The sequence below is a fragment of the Hipposideros armiger genome, unplaced genomic scaffold, assembly GCF_001890085.2.
Source record: "Hipposideros armiger isolate ML-2016 unplaced genomic scaffold, ASM189008v1 scaffold_117, whole genome shotgun sequence".
NCBI lineage: Eukaryota > Metazoa > Chordata > Mammalia > Chiroptera > Hipposideridae > Hipposideros > Hipposideros armiger.
In genome coordinates, this window is record NW_017731467.1 from 2438259 (window position 1) to 2457585 (window position 19327).

General features: G+C 43.2%; 1 protein-coding gene across 12 annotated transcripts in view; it reads right to left on the minus strand.

Moving 5' to 3' along the window:
* The window catches only part of PDZD2 (PDZ domain containing 2), a 385588-nt gene that overhangs the window by 76629 nt on the left and 289632 nt on the right, over nt 1-19327 (minus strand). For 9 of the 12 annotated variants that reach the window (XM_019647870.1, XM_019647867.1, XM_019647869.1 and 6 more), the window contains 4 exons: nt 18373-18874; nt 9163-9305; nt 5795-5927; nt 780-935 (listed from right to left, as the gene is read on the minus strand). In XM_019647870.1, the coding sequence (XP_019503415.1) occupies nt 780-935; nt 5795-5927; nt 9163-9305; nt 18373-18874 (934 nt within the window). Of the gene's footprint in view, nt 1-779; nt 936-5794; nt 5928-9162; nt 9306-18372; nt 18875-19327 lie in introns of those variants that run through there. The other 3 variants (XM_019647878.1, XM_019647880.1, XM_019647877.1) reach the window with 3 other exon arrangements.

Below are 19327 nucleotides of genomic sequence, written 5' to 3' on the forward strand. Positions count from 1 at the left end.
CTGGGAAGAGCGCAATGATGGTGCCAACTTGGGCCAGTGAAGCAACGTCCTCCACAACTAGACTGAAGAACAAAACAACAGCAACTTGTCTGTTCCCTTTCCCCCAATTCCCCAGTGCTGTTCCCATCCCCCCAATTCCCCAATAAAAATCTTAAAAAAAAATAAAAATGACACATCTGTCAGATCTGGGATACAAAGCGGAGACCATGAAGCCACTCTGCAACCCCAGTTAACCAAAAGCGCTTCCGCAGGCAGTGCGTGAGAGCAGACCACTGAGGGTGTGGACCACCACAGGTTGTGTAAGGAAGCGCTCCGAGCCGTGCAAGAGTCCTGGTTTGATTAAAATTCTAAGACGTATCTGTATAGCTTTGCCTGAATGGGTATTGTGTTATTTTAACGTTCCACTTTCAACCAGAAATTTCCCAGTCTAAGTTTAAATATACAAACAATAGTTTTCAAACACTCTATCAATACGTAGCAATAAAATCCTTGTATATATTAAGCATCCCAGAAATTGATATATGCATGGAACTTAATACCCCATTGCTTTCTTATTTTGTGTCTAGTTTCAACTTTTTTTGTTAAATGAAAAGTATTACCTTCACAGATCTTTCTGGAAGATTTTGATTAAAAAAATAAAAAGAATGTACTGCGATTCTTCCCTATCCTGGCCTCTATCATACTATCTCAAGCTGTTATCTGGGCTCCTGGCACCCATGTCTTCAGGAAAACATCATTCATTCCAGCAGAGCAGCCTTTCAAACCAGAGGTACACTTACTGCTCCGTGGACGGAAGACGAGCCGGTTCCTACGTCCTCGTCCCCATCTGGTTCCTGTTCTTCGTTGTCAGTCCAAGAGGACACGTCCTCCACTGAGCTGGTCAGGTCAGGCAAACTTTTAGATGTTAACCTCAGGAGGTCCTCTGCAGAGCTTTCCTATGGGGAGACAATGAAAGGCCCATGAGTTACCCCATGGCACCCAACAGTTCTGGGTCAAGGTCAAGGAAAACCTAGCAGAATCAGCTGTGGGTGGTCATGTGCTTCCAACCCAAAGATGGCATGGAATGAATGTTCCACATTTCCAGATTTGCAAGGTTATCTCAAATGTCAGGGCTGTGGACCCAATTTAAAGGCAAACCATTTTTTTTCCCCCCGGAAGAATATGTGTTTCTTAATGTTTCCACAGGCAATCCAAGCTCCCTGAACTTATGCTCCCTTGATGCCCTCCCCTGTCTCGCTTTCAGGATACAGTTTAAAGCCCCTCATCAGCAGGCCAACATCTTAGGGATTTAGCCTCTGCCCACTTCTCCTTATTCACCTCCCTCCATTCTCCCCCTCCAAATGACACCTGATAGCCAAGCATGCTCGGCTGTCCCTTGTCCATTGCCTTTTCCACCAGCAGCTCTGCCTGCCTCTACCACCCTTCCTGCCATGACCAAGGTCTATTTGGGCAAAGCTTGAGCATCCTCTCCTTCTGCAGGCCTTCCTGGGTCACCTCAGGAGGCACTCCATTTGCTCCTTCTTTCTTCTCTAATGTCCTTTATTGTGTCTTTTATCACCTTGCAGCGTATGTCTAACTAGACTACTGGTCTTGAGAGTTCCCTGAATGTCACACCATTTCTGCTCATCTCTGTGTCCCCAGGCCTAGCAGAGAGTTCAAGTATCCATCACTTCCTCCTCTCTCCCATTGCTCATCTCACTAGCGTGTGTTCGTTAGACAGAGATTAGACTGTTTATTGAATTACAATGCCAAGGTGGACACTGATAGTCTTTTCAATAAAAGAAGCCCTTGAACAACTTTTCGAGGTCAACAAAAATATATGGAATCATTCCATTAAAATTAGACTCTAAACGGGGCTTCATCAACACAGCCCTTCCTACGCACAGATAAAGCCAGGTGGGTTGTGGGATGCAGGCAAGATCACTGAGGCCACATGACAATCCCAACTGCAAAAGAAGAGACACAGGAGCCGAGAGCTCTCCTGGGAAGCGCCTCAGCACATGAGGCCAGGGACCAGGGCTGCAGGGCTGATCTGAGGCCTGAGAAGAGAGAAACGTATCCTCTCATCCCCGGCCCCCCCCCCCCCCCCAGCCATTTCTACAAGGCAGAAAAAATGTGGAAAATTTTGATTGTCATGTTCCTTGGGGGTTGACAGAAAAGAGAATAAAAGCAACAAAAATATCCATCTTAAACAACAGACGATCTATTATTGAGCTGGCACCTGGTGACAGTGACATTGGATGTAGGTTCCACCTTCAAGATGCCTGAAGCTCATTTTAGATCAGTAATTATGAATACTATATTATCAGACCTTGCCTAAGGAAAGGAAACAGAGCTATTAAACAAAAAATAACGAGTTCAGTTTAATTTTTTAAAAAGATAAAGGTCCCAACTGGTGAGTAAATAGCACAAGTCACAGGACAGAATACTTCATGGTCATTAAATATGGTGCTGTAGAAATGCAGTTCCTGATGTGGAAAGATTCTTACAGTATGCTCCTTAGTGAAAAAAAAAAAGCTTAAGAATAATACGTAGTAACTATACGAATAATGAAGGTAAGAATAAACTGGATGTAATAATATGTGATAATCATAAAGGCAAACATTTCTCCCAAGGCTTGTCGTGACCAGCTACATTGTTCAGAGCCCTTTATGGCTCATTTAATCGTTGTAACATCCCATGATTCTCATTGTACAGATGAGAAAACTGAGATTTAGACAGATGTAGTAACTTGCTCCAAATACACAGCTTTTAAAGGACTGTCCTGGCACATTACTCTAGCTGGGACTGCCACCAGACACAATGTCTCCTCATGTTTGATTCCATTTAATGAAAACGTGTGTGTGTATATTGCACACATGTATGTGTGTTGCCATCTGGAAGGACGCACCGGTTAATATATGGTACTCGTGGGGGTATTACAAAAATTTTATCTTCCTTTTCTTCTATTTGTTTCTGGGGTTTCTACATTAGATATAATAAGTACTTGTTAATAAAAACCAAGAATTAAAACAAAAGCACAAGAGAAATCTATATTGCTATGCATGTACTTCATAGGAATATCAAAACAAATTTAGGTATTCTAGCTTTATTTATTCAACAAAAATGTTCTAAGCTCCTACGTATAAGCAAACAACATATTTGTGTGGAAACATGAGACACCCTCTCCAGAAGAAAGTGACAGTTATATTTCTAAAACAATGCCTTAAAGTTTTGTGACTACTGTCAACAATAATTTACATTTTTATTATTCCTTATATTCAGCAAGTCAAAAGCTCTTTTTCTCTCCCTCTCTTCAAAACTATGGGAATAAAGTGCATTACTTGCTCTTGTTGGATGAAGAAGAGGAACAGATGCCATGAGGTGCTTAAAGACTGACTGCTTTCTCCTACATGGATGAGCCCTCAGCTGGTGTAGATTAACTTTAGGAACAAATAGCAGGCAGCAGCTGTAGCAGCATATCGCCTAGTGGTAAACAGAGCATATGGGAAGAAGTGACCCACAGATTTGGGTCAGCTTTAGGGCTGTAGTTCAGTACCAGTGGTCAAGAGCTTGTGGATCAAGAACTAGAAACGACACCCATTCTGTGGCTCCAGACTGCTGTGCAGCCCTCCAAAGACCCCAGTCAACGCCTCTGGCAGGAACGCATGATCTTTTCCTAATATCACTAGCTCTGGTGTCCTTCATATCTTATTTGACTAAGGGGCAGCTTGGTGTACAGGAAGAGGCATGAATTTTGAAGTCTAAGAGACCCAGGCTAAAACCCTGTTTCTGCCACCCACTGCTTGTGTGACCTCTGGGCAAATTAATTAATCACTCAGATTTCGATGTCACCCTTTGAATAAAAAGAATGAATACCTGTCTTATGGGAATTATTTTAAGAATTAAATGAGATGACAGGTAAGAAGCATCGGGCACCCAGTGGGCACACGATACGTTAGTGTCCTTTCTTCCTTTAAGTGGTTGAGTGAGATCATACATAAGTCAGGCATCAAAACTGTTCTCAAAATCCAACGTATGCCCCTTAATTATTAGTTCTGCCTATAAGTGGCCCTTTTTTTGTTTTTACTTTATGTTTTCTTTGTGTCTGTTTGTGGATAGTGGCTTGACATAGAAGAGATTTCTCTGTCCCCATTTTCCAAATTAGCATGATAAAGAAGTCATCACAGGACTCAAGGTTTGGTGGACATGGTATAATGTTTATCCAGAAAGCCTGGGATTCTTAAGCCATAGACTGTGGGGAGCTGGGCTGTGCAAACATATGACTCTGTGTGTGTGTGTGTGTGTGTGTGTGTGTGTGTGCGCGCGCGCGCACGTCTATACAAGACCAGATTATGCTTTTCAAATTCCCAGCCCATCTGACCAAATGGGGGATTTGCTTCCCCTTCCTTTGCAGTATTTCCCTCCCTGTGGAATTCACCAGTCTGACAGAGACATCCTGGCTTTGCTCCCTTTCCCGATGCCTGCTGAGGAGATGCCAGGGTGCCCAGTGGTATCTGTGGAGGGGGAGGAGAATGTCTTAGCTTCTGCCTCCAGGGCCTCAATGCCAATTCTTCCTGCCAAGTCTTTGCCAAGGCTCTGTATTCTTGATAGAAGCCTGAGAGTCTATGCCTAGAGTTTGGGGTAAAGGGTGTATAAAGGCAGGCAGCTCAAAAAATTAAAATATTCTTTTAGTCTATTGATTAAATATTCCAAAAATAGTCAATAGACCTTACAGTCTAAGAGGCAAAAATACATAAAAACCTGTGGATGCTAGGCTCCAAAACCCTAACAGGGATAACAGGGGGGAAATGAGCCACACCGGCAAGAGCATATTGCTCATAGCACGTTTTCCCTGAACTGCAACTGGGATGAACTGGGATGAAGCCCCAAGGCTCCACTTCACTAGCTCCTCAGTCACATGGGCTCTTTCTTAGTCTCATCAGCAGCGTGATGAGACAAGGGAGCCACACCAAGAGGGCCAAGTTCCTCTTTCTCATCACACAGCTGTGGACTCCTGCAGCCTTTATCCAGAGGGCTAAGGCTGGTGAAACCCAGGGAGAAAGCAGGTGCCGGGGGCCCAGGACATGAGCACTATCCTAACACACTCCTGGGGTCCCAGCCTGAGGCCTCATGAAGACGAGGCGGCCACAAGACCGTGGGGACAGGCACTAGTTGTGCATCACGAACCTGGAACAGCATCAAGGCCACCGCGAGATGAGAGCTGGACATAGAGGCTCTGCCTCACAGTCTCATTTATAAATCTGAGGAGGAAAAAAGGGAGGTGGTGACTGGACAAACAGGATTTGCAAGGTTTCCTCCAGCGCCAACGTTCCGTGAGGCCATGAGTCAGAGCCAGGGCCCTGAACTCTTCCTTCAGAACCTGGAAGATGCACCCTCCACACCTCTCTCAACCCTGCTGTCCAGCCGACTTCCATATTTCCTTTTTGGTTTCTTCCTGAGCAAGCTGCTACTCTCCTTACCTTGTCCTTCCTTCCACTCTATCATTCTTACCTTTTCATTAGTCCTATTATTGCTTTTCCATCTCCTAAATATACCTAGAAAGACCCTTCAAAGAAAGCAAAATAATTAAATGCACTTCAGCTAAGGGTCCCCTTGTGGGCTTGCACTGTAGAATCATGGCTATTTAAATGGCCCAAGGTAAATGGGCAAGTTTGCAAGCACGTGTGTGTGTGTGTGTGTGTGTGTGTGTGTGTGTGTGTGTGTGTGTGTCTCAGGGTGGTGGGAGTACGGATAGGGCTCAAATCCAGATTCACCATTAAAAATATTTTTAAAAAGAAACAAAACTACCTACCTTGCTGGCTACGACCAACTGAACGATTCCAGTGGCTGAGCGAAGAATGGCCACAGCTTCCTCATGGGAGAGCCCGACCAATAAGTGACCATTGATTACCAGCAGCTCATCTCCTAAGGACAGTCTGCCATCCCTGAGGAAATGGAGATGGGAAAAAAATTCCCTTGTCAAGACATTCTGGGCTTGAGAAGGGACATTTTCCTGGAGCTGGGGAGGGTCACGACAGGGGACAGTTAAAACCAGGCTAAAGAGGAAGCAGGAAGACCTGACAGTTGGAATGGGATCTCTTGATTCTTTGGTCTGGCTGGGTCCAGATTCCTACTCAAGAGGAGTGAAATGCTCCTTTATTTCAGGTGGTCACTTTGTAAGAGGCACATACTTAAGTTACTACCATGTAACCTGGCATCAATGTCAATGAATTGTCCCATCCAGGTGAAGACAATGAAGGAGAAACCCAGACCCCAAGGTTTTAGGATAGTCAAACTTTTCTTTTTTCAGTTCTACCTGCTGACCTGCCCTTATGACTAAGTCATCAGCTGATTCACTGAGCTAAGCCCCCAAAGAGCGAAGGTATCCTAAGCTCACCAGCAATCCTCTAACCCATGCCTCTCTCTTCCAGGTAATGTGCCCTTGGCAAGGTTTCCTTTGGGGCACCTGTAACATTACACTACGTGTGTCTGTCCACCCTCCCCCCTGCACCCCGAGTTATAGGACCTTAAGGATAAAGTCTCTCAGCTTCTTTTTCATCCTTGTGTCCTTACAGCCATGCTTTATCAGAAGAAGGATGAACACAAAAATACATCAGGAAGCTGCCTAATTTACTGCTGTTGTAGGTATTGGACCTGGTCTACACACATAGGTGTGCAAACATGTTCTGTTTATTTCTTTTCAATTAAATTACAGCTGGCTTGGAGCATCCTTCCCTCTGGGCTGGCAGGAGACGTAGTTGTGACAGGAACTGGCTCCCTTAGGGTGGGTCAGGGGCTGGGGAGGCACAATGTGCTAGAGTGTTGGGCAGGGCCCTTCATTTATGGTGGGTCAACAGTCCTGTGGGTTCCAACTGAGCCTCCCGGCATCTGGTCTCCCATGATCCCAAAGGAGGCTTTTCATCTCCATTGCTAAATATGGGATAGGAAATCTGGTTAGGCTGAATGACCCTAAGTCTAGGGTTCCACCATCCCCTCTGAAGGCTGTGTTAGCACTCAGGGTGCAGCCATGGGACACAATGCATGTCTCCAGTACTCCCAGGTCCACCCAAGTCTGTTTCTCTCCAATCTGTGGACTTTCTGCCTCCTTCCTTCCTTTCAAGGAACCAACCTCTCTCCACCCTTCCCTCCCTCTCCCCCCACCAGGGCATGCATCATAATCGCTTCTATGAATTTAGGCTTTAACAGAAGACAAGGGACACCAGAGACTTCCAACTCCCTCTGCTTCTGTCCTTCAAAAACCCTCAAGGCAGAGACATGCTAAGGACCCCATTAGTAGTTTGGAATGGAAAGAGAGGGGGACTCAGAGAGAACAAACACAATACAAACCAAAGAGAACAAACAACTGGAACCCTGAAGAGGTGTGTGCGTGGGCCACTCTGGAGGAGAGGGATTCAGGAACAAGAACACAATGGTTCTGGCCAATGTCCCTGGGCTAACTTATCCAGAACAGCTTCAAGACCACCCTTGTTCCCACCTCTTTACTTCCTTTTCTCTTTATTTCCATTTCGCTCTTCTCCTGCTATTAACTAGAGTGCCCCACATATGAACTATACACCCCAGAGGCAGAGAGACACACACACAACTCCAGGCTAAGGGTGAAAAGAAATGTGAGACCCACTAGAAACCGCTCACACAGAAAACAGACAAGGACAGTTCTATGTAAGCTTATCTTTGAGCACAGGAATTTTCTAATTGCCAACTTTCCAAAGACAGACTAGAACCTAAGACTTAGGATTAATGGGAAAATGGCTAATTGGTGGGAGTTCTTTAAAGCATACATCATTTGGGAATTTTAATGATGCTCTTCTGGATAAAAACTATCTAAGGTCTTAATTCTTCAAAAATTACTGCTGCCTAGATAACTGACAAGGATAGTTAATCTTATCTCTACTTTATTTATTAGCATCCTACTTTCAAGTTAGAGGATGGATGAGCATGAAACACTTTGATAGTTTGTTCCCTGGTCCTCTCCTTAGTCTTCCATTCTTTAGACTAAATTCTTCCAGCTCCTTTAACTCCACCTCACGAGATATGCCTTTGATTGCCCTTTTAGTCTTGGGCAGGCCAATACTGTTCTGTTTTGCTGTATCTCCCCTTTAGTATTGGTGGGCCTGGACCACACACTAACAAATTCCAGACTACATTCACCTCCTCATCAGTGAAACTCTACCTTTATATGCTTACTGTATACGTGTGGGCACACAACGTATGTACACGCCCACTGTGCCCTGCCAATAGTAGACACCCTAAGTACAGCAGGTCCTCGAATAAGGTTGTTTCCCTCAAAATCATTTCGCCTTAACATGGATGAGATGCCGTAGAAACTTAACTCTTATTTATATCAATTAGGCTATGGTAAAACCGGTTTCATTACATGTTGTTTCACATAAAGTGGCAGCACCTATGGACGATGTTAAGTGAGGACTTACTGTATATGGAAGCAATTAGCTAGCATGGCAAAAGCATGCCTTACACTTTGGGACAATGACATCCCTGTCGCTCCAAATGGACTTCTTTTTGGTACGAGCTCTGCCTAAATACTCGGTACTGTCCCTCTTCCTACTTTGGACAACTGTTTGGATTAAACAGAGTTTTGAAGTATGAACTGATTTCAGGTCACAAGGAGAAAAACTCACAATGACTTTTTCCCCTCCACATCTGCAAGACAGAGACACGTGTATGTAAGTGTGTGTAGAATCCCAAGAGACCTGACAAATCCAGACGCAGCACATGAGCTGCGGACACGTTCAAAACCAATCCCTTTCCCACGTCCTTAGCCACAGTCATATGGGAGTTCGGATGTCAGGAATGCGATGTTCTGTTGTGTGGTACAGTCCTGACAAGTAACCACATATCCCAAGCATCTCAAAAGTTAGGATAAGTAGCCTTCGCTTGAAACTCAATCTGGACTAGAAAGAATCCAATCTCTCCTTCATAAGGTTTGGGGGAGCCTGTGGGATCTCCAGCAATTAGCTACTTCCTGTGCTCAGAGATGGGTTTAATTAGAACTGCTTGTGCCTGATTTCCTTCTGTGCTTGGGCATCATCCATCCATATGACCTATAATCACCAGCGCTCTGACCAAGTGGAAGAGTCCTAACATCCGGGGGAGGGACGCGAGGGGATGAGGAGGAATAGACGGGGAGGGTTATCTAGTCACCTGTGAGCGGCACCTCCTTCCTTCACTTGAGTGACAACGATAGCGTGAGGTGAGCGCTTTGATCCTCGGCCTCCACTAACCTGAATTCCCAGCCCATCGGACTCTTTAAGCAGCTCCATCTTCCAGATACGGCCAACTTCCTCCTTGGAAGAAAAAGTGAGCACACTATGAAGTTTACAGACAGGCACACGGCATTCACAGGAGTGTGGAGCTGTGCGGTCTGGCCAAATTCTCGTCACTTGTCAACAGATATCGCAGGTGACCACAGAAGAAAAAAATCCTGTGGGCTGGGTCAATGTCTCTAGCGGGCAGTGCTGTCTAGTCAAATGTTCTCTGAGAATGGACATGTTCTGTATTTGAACCATCCAATAGGAGGTCACCAGCCACAGGGAACAATTCAGTGCTTGAAATATGGCTAGTGGCAACGGAGACACTGAATTTTAAACTTCATTTAGTATTAATTAAATAGCCACCTTTAGCTAGTGGCTAGGATATTGGACAGCACAGCAAGCGTGATTACTGCATTCCCTGAGTCGGGTCCTGTTAAGTGAGGTTTCTTCTGCCTGAAACCCAGAAATCAGTGTGTGTATAAATACTGGCTGAGTCTGGTTTCCTTTCATTTACACACAGCTACGAGTCAACAAGGACAGATGAAAGGAAGACAAAGCTAGGTCTTGGTGCCAGGCGACTTCTACTAGTTTGAGCCTAGCTCTGCCACTTAGTACTTATAAAAGTCAGTTTATGCCTAAAAACCTCAGTTTCCTTGCCTCTAAAGTGGGGAAAATTTATTAATACTTTCAGGTTTGTTGCTAGGATTAAATCAGATATTTATGGAAACAGGTGGCAATGTTCCCAACATTTACTAGATACATAATAAATGTTGATAGGTAACTATATATTACTTATGATACATAAATATATACATATATATATGTTAAAAACATCATATTGAATTAAATCTCAAATTTCCTTAAAACATGAAATCTTTGGTAGGAGAAACCACAACAAGAAATTAATTGATAAATTTGTTATTGACTTCTAAAGACATTAGTTTGTATACTCCTTCAATACATTAAAAAATGCTTCAACTCTTATTAAAATGCATCCTTTTTTAAAACTAATAAATGTCTCTTAAGTCCTCTGGATTGCTGGTAGCATTTCTGGTTTGGTTCATTTTCCACTTGACTCTCTATTTCACTCCAAGGACACAAACATATGCAAACACACTGCAAAATGTTTGAGTTTCTTCAGATACTTAGCTATTCAGAGAAATGAAAGCAAAACCTTCCAAAGCGGTTTATTTAATGGTCTTACTTAGGCTCGCCCCTATAGCTCTTTTTAGTTCTAGGTGTAGGGATATGGGACACAATGAATTCTTCAACATATAAAACAAAAACCATATGCTTTCTTCATCCATCATGAAGGTCCAATGGAACAGTTAAGGTCCAATATGGAAAAAGCCAACATCCCCCTAGAAATAGGCAACCTGCCCATTCAAGCTGCTTGCAAAAGAGAAAAAATGTGAAGCATTTAGAAAATCTGAAATACACAGTCAGAAACTAAAGTGAAACTTTACGCAATAGTAAAAAACCCAGATGTTAAATGGTCACTGATGTGCAGCAACAGGAATGTCTGGGGAAATTATTACCAGACAGAGACCTGTTGGATCCTATGCTTTTTCTAGTACAGCACTGCTCGGTGGGGCTCCATCACTCCAGCAACATGCAGTGATGCCAACTGTCTCCTTCATCCACTCACCACAGACACACAAAGTCTGTCTGGCCAACTGTAACTTCAGAAGTCACTGGCTTACCACAGTAGTTCATGAACTTGTCAACAATCTCTATATCATCCAATCGTCTCACTTTGGATTCACGGTTTTTGGTTTGTTGCCGCTGACCTCTGGAACACCTTTCTCTCTTCCTTATTCAGAAACAGCCTCCCCCCTGCCTTCAACGTCTCACTTAGCCCCACTACTTCAAGAAGCCATCCTTGAGAATCAGGGCTGCCGCCAAGTTGGCAACTTTCAACATCTCCCATACATGAGACCCTATGGTCTAGTAGATAGCCCCAAAGGGAATGAATTCAGGGATGTGCTAATCTGCTGTTGTCCTGGTTTGCTGGGCACCCCGCACTAGCTCATGGGTCAGCCTGTGGCCGCCTCCCTGGGCCTCAAGACGCAGTTGAGAAACTAGAGCAGAGGGTGGCCTGACTTGCTCTTTCCTTGGAAGATATGCCAATGGTTCTTGGAGTCTTAAAGATGTAGGGCAGACCTCCCTCGCCCAGGGCAGAAAAACTGTAGAACTCTTTCCCAAGAGAAACAGGGACCATTAATAGACTAGAAAAAACAAACAAACAAAACCATTTGGTTTAAGCCCAAATTAGAAAAAACTATCCATCCCCATTACTAGTTGCACCATCATTTCCCCCTGTCCTACCCTCTCTTTGTTAAACAGAACATGTTAAGTATCATTCACAGAGGGTGGGACAACACTAGACCAGTCTTTTCTAATTTTTAAATGCTTTTAGAAATAGGACCTGTAACAAGAAACATACAAAAGTATGGTCATGGAGAAAGAATAATGGCCTAATGTATACTCTGACAGAAAGAGTTAAAGACAATTTTCATCAAGAGCACCCACATACCACTCCACACCCCTGCCCCTGCCTAACACATACAACTAGTTAGAAGCAAAACAAAAACACATATCTACTAAAAATGGCTTCAGAGGGTAGAAATGACCAATCTGTAATATAAACCCCAACTATACTAGTCAAGAAACAGATCATATTCTTTTTCACTTTTGTCCAGTAACATAATCTTTTCTTTTCCTAATTGAAAGTAGGAACTATAGGAGAGAGTTCAAAGAAATCAGTGCAAGTTTCCTTGCCTTGGAATTTCTTGCTCATCTAATGAGGAGTTCAAAGGTACACAAAGGAAGTCACAAACAGGAAGAGGCTGATGTTATCAGTCTCAATTGTACAATTGTCAGTGTGGTATTAAATCAAGCTGCCTATAGCTGAAAACAGTGCTCAGCTGAAAATAAAATCAGTGTCTGAAGTTCATTAGGCCAAAGCTGGTACTGGCCAAATTCCAACACAATATAATAACCAACTTAAATATAATAATATTAAGTATATTTCCAGCTGCCTCCTTACAATTTCATGTGGGGCTCTAACACACACTTCAGTATGGTCAAAACAGAGGACTCTCCCCCCACCTACTCCTGGCCTTCCCATCTCCATGGAAAAAAGACTATCATCTACTCAAGATAAGGAGGATGCACAGTCCAAAAGCCCACGAGTTATCTTTGATTCCCCCTTCTATTCCCTAACGCAAACCATGAGCAAGATCCGTAAGCTTTACTTGCAAGATAGATTCACATCCATCTCCTTCTGCTCCTCTTCCCTGTCACCTCCCTTGTCAAAGCCACCAGCATCTTCAGCTTGGGTTACCACAACAGCCTCTAACCTGGTCTTCCTTTCTAACTCTTCACCTCCTACAATGCACTCTTCTTCATTTCTTCATTACACATCTAGGGTGAACTCGATGCACTCAGCTTAAATCTCCCCACTAGACTTAGAATAAGGTCCAACTCTTCAAGGTGACATGCACAAACCTTTGTAATCTAGCCCTTCCTACATCTCCTGAGTTACCTCCTGGTGCTCTCACCATCACTCACTGTGCTTCGGTTCTTCTGCTCCTGGAACCCTGTCACTCCTACCTTAGGACATGTGCTGGCTCCTCCCTGGAAACATCCTGCCCCCAGATTTTCTGGGGCTGCCTTTTCCTGACACTCAGTCTTCAGCTCAAACGTTGGCTCTTTGATGAGGTCTTCACTGACATCCAATACAGTTAGCCCTCCACCCATGGTACTGCCCAGCCATCTTCCTCTTCACCCTGTCTTATTTCATTTATAGTGCTTGTTGTTAGGTACTATAACCTAACATTCTGATTTGCTTATTTACGGCTTGGGGCCCCTTCCATGGGATAAATGCCATGGGACAGGAACCTTGTCTCTCAGTTACCAGCGGGATCTCTAGCAGCTAGAACAGTGCCTAGCGCATAACAATACTGCATGAATGGAATGAACAATGATAAGATGTTTATCCACTCATCTATGGTTCTTCAGGAGTTATTGAAGCTGACCTGAAGAGGCCTGCTCAGATGGGGGGCCTGCATGTTTGCCAGTGTTCAGCATTGGAACACTGGTCCAGTTGTAGACATGACCGAGTTCTGAAACAGATCCCGTCTAGACAGATGGCTCAGCCCTTTGCTTCCTTTTACACTGGCTTAAAGGGCAATGAGCCTTTGTCAGTCTGTTGAGAAAAAGCCAAACTAGCAGAACTGGATGCTATGCACCTCTGTATTAATGCTGCTGGAGTGCCACCCTTTCCTACAAAGGGGCAATGACTGTGTGAGCTCACATGTGCATCTCTACATGGAGGCAAACAAGGGGGTTTATTTACCAAACAGGGGTGGTACATTAAAGGGAGTTATCTTGGCAGCATTTAAATGACCTGATCTTCTGCTGGAACCCAAAATAAAATTTTACAACAGCATCTTTGCCCCAAATGTGAGGCGATACATCATCCAACTAGAATTTCACTGCACTAAATGCTCTGGCTCTAGTTGCAAACTTATTCTGAAACTTGTTTGTATATCCCTTCTTATTTAGAATAATCAGTAAGATATGAAGAAATGTGTGATCGTAATGGCAAAGTTGCAGTTCCTTAGTCATCAGATGAAAATGCTTGACTTATAGGTGAGAAGATGCAAGCTCAGAGAAGGACATTGCAGCCCGAAGGCCACCGAGCTGGGATGGGAGGGCTAGTGCTGGGACTTGGTGTCCATCTCTTGGGCCTGGTGCTCTTTGGTGTCTTCATTATTAAATGGCTATATAGCACCTACGAGGCACTGAATTAGGACAGGACGACAAATAAGGTCCTCACCCTCAAAGTCTACTGAGGACACACAGCAAAATGGTATTTCAAGTATGTGGCATTTGTGCATTGATGAAGATAAGCAGGGGGTACAGCGGGAGCCCATAGAGGAGATGCCTAAAGATGGGGGCAGGTGGCAGGGGTGTTATGGAAGCCTCCTAGAGGCTTGGCCCCCAGGAAAGGTAGAAGCTAAGCTACACTGGACAGGGCAGAAGAAACAGGATACTGAGAGCAGCAGCTGCAAAGCCTCAGAGGCAGGAGTGAGCACGGCCTTCGGAAAAAATTATAACTAATTCAGCCCAAGTCAGGGAGGCAGAAAGTTAAGGAGGAAATCAGATCATGAAGGGCCTCACAGGCTATGCCAGGCCAAGGTGCTCAGATATTACCCCGAAGGCAAAGTGGACCCACCAGAAGGGTTTACCCTGCAGTGTGTGTGCCTATGCTTGTGCATCTGTGATGAGATTTGCTCTTTAGAGAGGTCTTTCTGGTTGCAGTGCATGATGGGATGAGAGTGGGGGCAGTGAGATGGGTAGGAGACTTCTATGACTGTCCAGATGAAAAACGAAAGCAGCGTGGCCTCGACCTACAGTTGTGGGGTGGGAGAAAGAGAAGTGAAGCGAGCACGGAGATCCTAAAGGGAGCAGGAGCTGACAGGACTTGATGACTGGCTGGACATGGTATAAGAGAGAGGGCAGCATTTCAGTGGACTCCAGGAGGCCAACTGCTTCCAATATGGGGTAAAGGCATTTCCCAGAACATGGGAATGTAAGTGCAAAACCAGGGAACCTTCTGGACAAAGCATGACGAGTGGTCATGAGTTGATTCTCGGGCAACTTTGTGGGTGGTGAGACCAGGAACACTGGAGCAGACTTGGAGGTGTGGAAAAGGGATGCATTCAGTTTTAGGTCTGATAGAAAATATCCAAGATGGAGACATCCTGCAGGCAGTTGGTAGAAACTGCGGGCTCAGGAAGGAGGTAAAGATGCAGACATGGGCTTAGGAAACACGTAGGGGGATGTAAATTCACCCAGCGACCACAGGGGCTTCCTAGAGGAGGCTCATCCTCATGCTGCCTCTCCGCTTGTTGCAAACCCCAGGGACCACCACGGTCCTCGTGTCAGTCTCCTGCATTTCCCATTCTTCCCCGCAGATTCAGACCTGGGGCAGCCTTCCTGAGGTCTCTGCTGAAGGCCTAGGGAAGAGGTCTGGCAGTATAGGGCGGATTGTAATACTAGGGTAAGACCACAAAGCGACCTACAGACACATGTGCCAGCCGTAAATAAATTCACCTACCTGTTAATAGCAGAATTTTTTTTTCTTTATTATGTGACTACATTTGGTTATAAGCATTTTTACCCCACAGCATTACAAAAATATAGATTATATCTAAACAGGCTTGCAAAAACTGTCACCTTGGGTGAATAATGATCTTTACTAGACAGGGAGTAAGTAACATTAAACACATTTCTAAAACTGCTTGTCTATGTCCTAGGAGATGCACACGTTTTAGACAATGGGTCCAACTTTTGTAGTTTTAAAAATTAATCTGGTTGCATGCCTATCATTATGTGTTAATGTTTTATAGAAACATATCACTTTTTTCAAAAGAAGATATTTTCCTATAACTCTGTTAAAGGAGACCAGACTATAAAAACATGTAACAAGTAACAGTCTATGAAAAAGAAACACCTGACAAATAAAAATGCTCTGAAGGATCATTATAAGCCTTTTCTCTAATTTATTAAGTCTTTGCAGATATATTAAATCATTAGTAAAGCAAAAAAGGAGCACTGCTGACATGTTTAATCTTTCATTATTCAAATGGAATGGAATGTTTTCCCCCAAAGGCTTAAGAGGTAAATAGCTAATTTTTGTATTTCTGGAAATTCCATTTTAGCATGTCCTTGGTCTCATCCTGGAGTAAAAATAAAAAGCCACTCAGCCCAAGGACCTAAGTAACTTTCTATGAAGCTCTACTGGTTTCAAATTGGATGTCACCTAGATGTGGGGGGAAAGCTACTTCTTGCCAACTCTATCCATTTTATATACATGCATCTAATGAAGATACTTCTGCAACTGAAAAGGGTCCTAAAATATTCGTGTCTGATAAGATGTCCTACTTCTACTTTCCAAGACCAAAAGTACAACCCAGGGTCAATAATCAGTCTGTAGATCATTGAGATTTAAGAAGAATGCAAATTCCAGATGATAAGTGTCTTCTTTCTATAGGCATGCAGCAAACAAACAAACAAAAAACCACCACCACCACCACCACTAAAAAACAAGCCCCAAAGACTATAGATCAAGGTTTGGTTTTTCTTCACCATTTCATTTATAGTTTCTTGGACATTTGACCTTGAGTGCAAAACCAGGAACTCTGATATGTGTAGTCTTCAGATAGTTTATCCAGAAATTCAATTTTATATTATTGCCTTTAATTAGGATGAGCAGAAGATGGTACTTTCTTAAAAGTTTTTTTTTTGTTTTTTTTTTTTTTAAATCATTCCAAATTATTTCCACTTATTCTAGGACAAATCAAAGCCTGTTCTTTGAACTGTATGTGCGATTCACCTTAAACTTTTGTACCTTAAAACTTCAAAATGATTAAGGTACCAATACTCTCTAACTTGTGCTTTTCACATCAGGCTTCATGTGTATTTACAATCTAGTCATTAGGGAAAAAAATCATATCAACATATAGTACCCATTGATAAGGAACAAATTATAATATAGGTATCGCCTGCTTTTCGAAAGTTTGTGTTTCGCCACTTTGCTTTTATGAAAAACCTACACTCGTACCTATTTTCACTAACTGAAAGAAATCCCAAGAGGATTTTTGCTTTTACATAAAAAGGCAAAAAGTGAAAATAGCATTCAGTATTTGTTTTGCAGTGAGATGTTTTCGAGGCAGCAAGCACCCCACGCAGTGAGAGTGGTACTGCTTTTACTATATTTTAGATTGAGTTATTTGGTATGATTTGGTAGATTATTTTTTGGGTCTGGGAATGCTCAAAAATTTCCCAAATAAATTAATACTAATTGCTTCTTTGCTTTATGCCATTTAGGCTCATGAAATGTTTTGTAGAATGCTTTATTTTTGGATAGTGGAGGAAAACCTATATTTTTATGGGCCTTACTTTGGGGGGTGGCATAAACTGGTAGAAAAGCATTGATAGAGACATTAATTTTTTTCTTCTGATTTGCTTACACAATCCATCTACAAATGTGCCTCCTTTGTGTAAGGCTTTATGAAGATCATCTAGCTCCTCAAATGAAGGAACACTGACCCTTAAGAGAGGAGTTATTTCAATTCTTCTCAGCCCATTATACAGACTGGCTGCAAATACAGAAATATACATGAAATAGCCTTACTAGAAATTACATTCACCCCACAGGGCACCACTTCCCAGCATGCAAAGCTAAACTTGATACTTCCTTCTGTGCCCATTTTCCATCTTTCCAACTTTCTCTTTCATCCCTAGATGGCGTCTCCTGAGTCAGAGAAAACACCAACCAGGAACCACTTAGGAAGTTGCTGCTTCCTTAGGATCCACAGGAGTGCCTGCCAAGAGGATTCTGGGAATGAATATGCTAACCCTAAAGAAACGTAACTTAATGAGAGAATGTTGGTTATAATGGAGGAGACAGTTTGAGGCTGGAAGAGTGCCCATCACCATTGAGAATATATCACATCTGATTTGCCTTTAGGTAGTAAGACTAGCCCTGACCATCACAGCTGGATATCATAGTATCACAGATTTCTGTGAAGTTTCTAAACTTTGCCAGAATTCAGCAATGTGATCACATGGTCCCATGCAAATGTCACTGGTTTTGAAGTATTAAAAATAAAAGCAGATGCTTCCCTGCATGTTGGACATCCTTCCTGTGTAATACTGAAGCTTGGATGTTTATGCTATCAACTGCCACCAGGAATTCTTGGCTTTGCAGTGGCAATTCCACTGGTGACAGCAGTGATAAATAATGATGCAGTTCAAGTACTTTATCTTGGCCTCATATGACTCAAATTACACCACAGAAGGCTTGAATTTTCCACTTACCATCACTCGACTAGCTCTTTATTTAAGTAGGATAAAATGACTTGGGATTTTTTGGTTGTTATAGTTATGTCCTCTGATCATTTATCTTAATAAATTTGTTGGAGTCTAAGTGCAAGGTCACCTTAGATATATTTTTTTTAAACCTGAAAAGCAACTTCAAACAATATTTCTTTTAAAATTCAGGTTCTATAATCAAACCAAACCTTACCCGTGCTAGGCAGTCACTCGATTGGAAGTCCGTCTTCCCAGATTTTGAGAAGCGGCGCTTATCATTGTTTGTGGGCAGAGGAGCATCTGTCTTTGGAACTCTATGCTCTGTCCCTCTGTCCAGTTCTGACTTGTCTAGATGGGATCCGGCCACCTCCTTGACAGAATCTGAGCCATTTTCTAGCTCAAAGGCATGACCATTTCCAAGTTCAGGGTCTGGGCCATTGTCTAGCTCAGAGATGGGGTCATTGTCCAACTCATAGCCAGTGCTGCTCTTGGATTCTTCAGTGGCCTTGTGGGTAGAAGGCCTGGAAATAACCCCAAACTTTCTTGTTCTTTTCCCCTTTTTTATAGTTCGGTCACCCAGCTCCAAGGTCGGTGTTTCTCCTGGTTCAGAGCTGTTGCTACTGTTGCCATTATAAGGAGAATGGACTTTGTGCTTGAAGCGACGCAGCATGATCAGGTAGATAAAGCCGCCATTCCAGCACTGCTCAGCCAGGTAACTGCAACAAACAGACAGGAGCAATGAAAACCCTCAAAACATCCCTCTTGAACAATGCCGCGAGTTGGCGCATTCACTGGCCCACACAGGACCCATGTGATTAAAAACTTGGTCAACAAATTGAGGTACTGAGCATCCTAAAGAGGCTCAACAGTCTACTGTTTGAATCTCTAGAATTGTTGATGCTAAAAATTAACCTGAAAACAAACCAGAAAAAACAACAACAATGAATTAGAAATCACTAATGAAAGTGTCCTAAGACAGGTAGTCAGAAAAGGATTTTCCTATTAACAGAGCCAATCCTAACATAGCATTAAAAAAAACTCCCTCCACTCCACAATTTCTTGTATCAGCATGATGCTAGCCGCTCATTCATACAGTTCTGATGGAATAACACTACAAGTCCCCAGGGTAACAAATTGATAAAATAGTTTGGGGCAAACATAAAGTTCTG